Source organism: Thunnus thynnus, chromosome 17 (genome assembly GCF_963924715.1).
Source record: "Thunnus thynnus chromosome 17, fThuThy2.1, whole genome shotgun sequence".
Lineage (NCBI taxonomy): Eukaryota > Metazoa > Chordata > Actinopteri > Scombriformes > Scombridae > Thunnus > Thunnus thynnus.
Window position 1 is genome coordinate 5,517,956 of NC_089533.1, and position 7,068 is coordinate 5,525,023.

At 43.3% G+C, this 7,068-nt stretch overlaps 1 protein-coding gene across 2 annotated transcripts; it reads left to right on the plus strand.

Moving 5' to 3' along the window:
• Window positions 1–376: 376 nt before the first annotated feature.
• rundc1 (RUN domain containing 1) lies at window positions 377–7,068 on the plus strand. Of its 2 annotated transcripts, none has more exons than XM_067616518.1 (5): window positions 377–927; window positions 2,822–2,980; window positions 3,456–3,654; window positions 3,770–3,865; window positions 4,104–7,068. In XM_067616518.1, exons 1-5 carry the CDS (start codon window positions 535–537, stop codon window positions 4,964–4,966), a joined length of 1,710 nt encoding a protein of 569 aa, XP_067472619.1. In that variant the 5' UTR covers window positions 377–534; the 3' UTR covers window positions 4,967–7,068. The 2 variants fall into 2 exon arrangements, with proteins under 2 accessions (XP_067472619.1, XP_067472620.1); XM_067616519.1 differs by lacking the exon at window positions 377–927 and adding an exon at window positions 2,278–2,445.

The window sequence follows — 7,068 nt, forward strand, 5'->3', positions numbered from 1 at the left end:
CTGCTTTCAGCCAGCAGTCAATAGCAGAAATACAAAAGTAGGAATTAAAAAACAACCATTAATACGTCAGTACACAGGTTAACCTGCAACCTCACTGCTTGATGAACTAAATCCTACAGACTGGTCCTTTAATGCAGCTCAGTGTCTCTTAGATTCTACAGACTTTTAAAAAATGACTCAAAACAATAGTCAATTATGAAAATATTTGGCAATTGGCAACTAATCGATTAATCATTGCAGCTCTACGATAGTAAAATAGTTTTGTTTGTATTTAAAATTGACTTAACTATAATAGGATTTTATTTGGAAAACAAATTGCTTCTCTTCCGGTGTCTTCCTTGTCGCGTGCCGTTAGCTTGACGTGTCCCTATGTTGACGTATGAATCATCCTTCCCAAGATGGCGATGCACCTGTTCCGTCGATAATGATCCTTGTTGTTTTTCTGCGCAGCGTCAGAAAACTAAACATCTGAAGCGGAGAAATAATCAAACTGGCGGCGTAGTTAAACCGCAGGACTGAACTCCGTCGTCCAAAATGTCCACAGAGGAGCTGTCAGCCTCGGACAGCGAGGCGGTCTTCGCCGGCGCCGGGGAGCGATGGGCACCGGTGGGCGCTGTGGCCAGCCCCGAGGATGAGAGCGGGAGCAGGAGCGCTGGCCAGCCGGGACAGAGAGGCTCGTCGTCGGCCTGCGAGGAGGAGATGTCCACTAAGCTGAAGAGGCTGGAAGAGGAGCAGGACTTGCTGAACTCGTCTCTGCTCGCCCTCACCTCCCATTTCGCTCAGGTTCAGTTCCGACTGAAGCAGATCGTTCACGCTCAGAGCGAGGAGAAGGAGAGGATGCTGGCCGAGCTGGAGGAGTTCGCCTTCAGGGGATGCCCACATGTGGTGGGCTGCAGGGCGCAGGATGCCACTCAGCTGGAGAACTCGGTGAGTTCCCGGTATGACTGTCATCACCCTAAACGTTATTATCACGATAATCAACAAGTCCTACAGTTGGATGTTTGAGCTTCAATGATGTGTGTGCAGAGTTTGTTTTCACTTCCATCTGCTGGAAGTTTAAAGTTTCTCTGCTCATTGAAAATCTGTTTTTAATGGGTGAACATACGAGCTGGATTTGTGACATCAACACTAGTTTGGAAGTCAATTCTGGTCCAATATTCAACTTCATAAGTGTGATGTGGAAACTTTAAGCCTCCAGAGCACAAACACTGAGAATGAACTTTACAGTGAAGGAGGAAACATCTTGTGTCCAGCAGTTAAACTTTTAGAAATAAAACTTATTTGCATATTCATAGATTCTTCAAAATGGTAATTATACTTTTTATATCAGACACATTGATATACATGCACCTTCTACCACCACATCTCTACTTCTGGTCATGATTTCTTTGGAGAAAATAGCCATCATAATGGTGCACATAGACCCTTAATTTAGTTATTCCCCCATTTTAATGATCCAAAGTGTAGATTCGTGACTGTTATAACACTACTTTTCTGTTTCTATCCATAGCAACAGGTGTTTCTTAGCTCCAGCCTCTTAATTGTGAGGATTTGCTGCCTCTCTTTGTCTTATGTGATAGTAAACTGCATATTTGGGGTTTTGGGGGGACTGTTACTTGGACAAAAACAAGCCATTTGTAACTTTTGCAATCATGATCTGATATTTTATAGACCAAACAATTCATTTATTAATCAAGAAGATTAATTGCCAAATGCATCATTAATGAAAATAAGTAGTTGCAGTCATTATTTTCATAATCAATCAATCTGTTGATTATTATCTCATCTGTAAAATGTCAGAAAATTCTGAAAACTGAGCTGGAACCAGAGAATTTTAGTGTTTTTCTTTAAAAAATGGCTCAAAATGATTAATCGATTACCAAAAAAGTTGCAGATTTTTTGTCAGTTTTCTGTCAATCAGCTGATTGTTGCAGCTCTAAACCTGACAGAGATATTTAACTCTCACCAACACACATATGGTGACTCTTTACTCCCTCAAATACACAGATATTAATATTGACACACGTATGTGGTGTTAAACCAGGTGTCATTAAATGAAATGATTCACCTCACCGGCCGTGGTGCATTTTTCTGATTAAACTGCGCTTGTTGCGTCACACTGGAAGCTGCTCCCACCTCGGTTTTGTTCCTCGGGTTCTCTTATCTCTGGTGGAAAATGTTGCTTTCCGCCACAAGTGTGTGTGACTCACTCACAGCGCTGCAGGCTCAATGGAAATGCCTCCAGGAGATCGCTATCTGTTTAATAAAGGTTTCTGTGTACACAGCGACTACTGTATGTAGCAACCAGCTAACGTTTACTCCCTGCCTTCTTTACATTCAGTCTCACCTGAAGTGTTTGCATGTAATATGACATAACTGCTAATCATTTATCCCACCTAAAGGCCATTTCTCCTTTGTCGCATGCTTAACTTGCAGGGGGATCTGGTGAGTATGATTCCTCGTGTCTGTTTGAGAGTTTGGTTTGTGTATTTTTGTGTAAATGTGACGTTTACAAGTTAGAAATCTGATAAAAGTTGCAACAGAATAAACTGCTGCTCAGGCCTGATGACACCACTGGTCTAAAAGTCCTGAACCTCAGTGCAAAAAACTGTTATATGTGCAAATTCAGTTCATTTTGTACTTTTAAATTGTGTATTTAAATATAGTAAAGTATAGCAGAAAAGGCTGTGAGTCTCTGTCTTTGTATATATTCACAAAAAGGGCTTTACACTCAAATATAGATATTGCAGAAATCCAACTTTTGTCAGAATTTGGTGCAGAAATACTAAAAACCATCGTGTTTGTGTGTCTGTTCTGTCAGAGCGAGAGAGAGAAGAGGGAGCGCCTGGAGGCTCAGAGAGAAAAACAGAAGGATCTCATTTTCCAACTGAAGACCCAGCTGGACGACCTGGAGCGCTTCGCCTATCAGGAGGGCAGCTACGACTCGCTGCCGCAGTCTGTCGTCATGGAGAGACAGAAGGTGGGGATGCGGGAATGCGACCAGTATGGGAGAGTTTTGTATCAGAGAGAGAAAAATAATAATCCTCAGTACGGGGTCAGATAAATATAATCCACTAACTGTCTGTTACACTGAGCGCATAATGTGATGTTTACATGTTTCAGGTCAGGTGTAACAAGTCAAATGTTAGTTCTCAATAATGCTTCAGGCCTGTTTTTTTGTTTTATTACTTTTGTTTTACCTTGAAGTGTTGACGGAAAAGTCTCAGATAGCAGAACTGTTTCTCTAACAGGATGTAAACTACAGGTGGAGCTTCTTACTTGCATATTAAATGATTTAATTAAATGTGTTTTTAATAGTTTTCGGACAAAAACGGAGCTCTACAGCACAGAGGAATAAGATATATCAGGCTTTGGATGCACACACACAAACCTCAAATAACTTTAAGGATACCTGTGACAATAAGATCATCCTTTAACTCTCATTCATTTTTCAGGTCATCATTGACGAGTTGATCAAAAAGCTGGACGTCAACCTGAACGAGGACATCGGGAACTTGTCCCCGGAGGAGCTGAGACACAGAGTGGACGCCGCCATCGCTCAGATAGTGAACCCGGCCAGGGTCAAAGAGCAGCTGGTGGATCAACTCAAAACCCAGATCAGGGACCTGGAGATGTTCATCAACTTCATCCAGGGTACACAGACTAATTTCCTGTTTAATTGCAGCGCCCGCTCGTTTGTTTGCACTCCATCGACTGTTAACTGTTTTTTATTAGTTTAATGAGTAACTTTGCTGTTTCTTCCATAAAGATGAGGTGGGGAATCCTCTCTTGTCAGACGGTGGACAGAGTCAGCAGCCACAAGCAGCAGGAACCAGCTCCAGAGCTCCGGGAGTGAAGAAGAAAGGTCAGTTTACTTCATATCAAACTCTAACTGAAGGTACCTGTTGATGTTTGTTGTAATTAAACCACTAGATGCCTTTTAGTATCCACCGATATGTTGAATAATATCAATAAATCTATACATGTATGAGCCATGTGTCCTGACCTGTCAAAACCTGTGTGCCCCAGGTTTTTAAAGATATATTAACTGTCAGGCTCTAGAGTTTGATGTCTAGTGTATTCTGATCCTTCTCTCACTGCAGTGGATCCAGAGCAGGCCCAGAAGATGCGAGAGACGGGCCTGCAGCTGATCCAGAAGGCCCTCGCCGTGCTGCAGATCTTCGCTGCCAGCCAGTTTGGCTGCGCGCCCGGCCACGTCCCTCAGAGCATGTGGCCTCAGGACTCGACGGTGCAGGACTACGGCCCCTTACTGCAGCGTCTGGAGGCGGCCGTCGACAAGGTGCGAGTGCTGGGGTCGCGCAGACAGCCCTCCCTGGAACACGTCGTCAACTACACCAGCAACACGGCGCTTGGGCCCCGAGACGAGCTGACGACGTCTGTGAGGAAGGAGCTGGCTTTCGCTCTGAAAGACTTGCTGGCTCACGGCCTCTTCACGCCCTCCCAGACCATGAGCCTGGTGCTGGCGCCCATCTCCTGCCTGCTGCCTTACAGACCAGCCCCACAGACCATGCACCCGTGGGAACTCTTTGTCAAATACTACCACTCCAAAAACGGGAAGGCCTTTGTGGAGTCGCCGGCACGCCAGCTTTCACAATCCTTCAGCCTGCCTGTAGGCGGCGGCCCGGTGACCATCACCCCCAAACAGTCTCTGCTGTGGGCCATCCACACTGTGCTGAAGGAGCACGGACGCTACAAGCGAGGACCGGACACGGAGTTCAAAGCGCTGGTGTGCATGGCTCTGAACGAGCAGCGGCTGGTGTCGTGGCTCAACCTGCTGTGTAAGACGGGGACTCTGATACACCCGCACTACCACGCCTGGAGCTACATGGCACAGACTGGCTTTGAGGGAGCTTTGCGCATCCTGGGACGCATCAGCCACCTCAAATTTAACCTCCCAGTAGACCTGGCTGTCCGGCAGCTGAAGAACATTAAGGATGCTTTCTGAGGAAGGGACCAAAAAAGGCAACAAATCCATGAAAAGAAGAGAAATGTTACTCTCAGAATTAAAGCATTTTATCAGCTAAACTACACTACTCTTACCTGCCATTCAGGGCTGAAAGCATGACGTTGTGCTTCAAGTATGTAACACTTTAAAGGCTGTTTAAAGAGGGCATATTGTGCACATTTCCTGCTCTGTATTTTTTTATTCTGGGGCTCTACTAGAATATCTTTGCATGATTTACAGTTCAAAAATCTCCTTATTTATCTCATACTGACCCTTTATGCAGCCACTCAGTTCAGCCTCTGTCTGAAACAGCCTGTTTTAGCTCCTGTCTCCTTAAAAACCCCCTTCACTTCTTTTTTCTCATTCTTTACTCAAAATATAAACTTCTCAAACACATCCGCACATGTCAAAGCTGGAATCCGATCCAAAATATGCGATCGGACAACGCAAACAATCCGTGGAACAACAAAGACAGACAAAAACGGACGGGGCGGGCGTTTGTGGGCGTGTTCAAGCGATGTGATGTCAGTTGGATCTGGAGGTTTACTTTGCAAACCTTTATAGCAGGCTGAAGCCCCCGTGTTTGACTTACAGGCTGCATTTTTACATACGTTCACCTCAAGTTTTGACCATGTTTAACATAAACATCCAACAACATATAAATAACAGAACATCCCTAAAAGCATGATATGTCCCCTTTAAGCAACCACTCATGTAAAGTACAAGTGTGTGACGTCTACAAGTACATGCATGGATGTTGTGTGAGCTTCAGCCATAAGCAAACCTGCATATTTAGCATATCCCGGTATGTTTGAGATGCCAAAAAAAACGCTACTCGTACTGTAAACATGCCTTAGAAGGGAGATTGAGAAGATCTTAAGTAAAGCTTTCCTGACCTTCGTGACCTGTGTTTATCACATGTTCCTCTATATACACGATAGCGCCCTGACCTATGCAGCAAACGTTGTGGGAGAGGTTGGACAGTAATCAGTACTGTAATGCGGTTGATAGTTAGACAATCCAAGAGGAGAAATACTTACTGTGGCGTCAACACAGTAACACCAGAGCTTGTGATGTATTGGTCTCTGTAATCGGTGCGTGTGCTGCTCCGCTGTTACAGAGAAATAGTAGCAAACCTAGTTGATTGTAAAGCACTCAGGTCAACTTGAAATGACAAATGTCACAGTTTCCGTCAACAGGGGGAGGAAATATGAAGTGAAAGTGTTGTGTAACGATGAGTTACAGATATCAGCTTCTCTCCCAGCGTCATATTTCAAAACCTCTCGAGGCTGTTTTTTTTTTTCTTGCACGTGGTGTTTCAGGTGTGTGAATAACATTTTAGACCCTGTATGAACTGCTGCTTTTTCTCCTGTTTCCAGGTGTAGTTAAAAATCAAACGACATTGTACGTGAAGAATTTCTTTTATGATGTAATTAACGGCTTAAAACATGATTTTTATCTCCCTGAGACGGCTGAGTCGCACGTATCCTTGATTACTGAATGTACAAAACCGTAGATGCTATTAAACTGAGGTTAGCTTACATGTGCTCTGTGTTTCCTTACTGTTTATTCTGTTTTTTGGGGGGTGAAACTTCAGTATTTCCTGGGCTCACATGTATGTTTCAAACCTCTGAGTGTCACTCTGTGTTTGTATTTCCTGAGATTAAAAAAAAACATATTTTATATCAGCGCACATTTTATCTCGTTTATTTTACGCTACCGTGTTCCGTTTTAGGCTATGTGTAGTAAATACGATGCTGTATGTTGCTTCAATGTGTTTTTATTCTGCTGTTATGTTGTGATTTATGTATACAGACGTTTATTTATTGGACAGCATGTTTCAGATCAACACTGCAGTAAATAAAACATGTCAGAACACTGTTAAAGTAGCTGCTGTAAAACAGAAGATGTACAGTCTGGGAATAATAACACACTGGATCACTTAAACTGAGCTATTTATGTTGTTTTTATCACTTGAAACACAAATAATATATTAAGAGATATGAATTGTGTTTGTTTTCCTTTTTTAAAATCATGTTTCATGCATAGCAACAGCTGTAAACACATTAAACATGATATAAATAAAACTGCTGTGTCGCTTA

Bases quoted from the DNA above. Each gene is read 5' to 3' on its own strand.
- rundc1 (XM_067616518.1), top strand. From the start codon at position 535: ATGTCCACAGAGGAGCTGTCAGCCTCGGACAGCGAGGCGGTCTTCGCC. The intron at 2,981-3,455 runs GTGGGGATGCGG...TTCATTTTTCAG, and splicing joins TCGTCATGGAGAGACAGAAG to GTCATCATTGACGAGTTGAT. The intron at 3,655-3,769 runs GTACACAGACTA...TCTTCCATAAAG, and splicing joins GTTCATCAACTTCATCCAGG to ATGAGGTGGGGAATCCTCTC.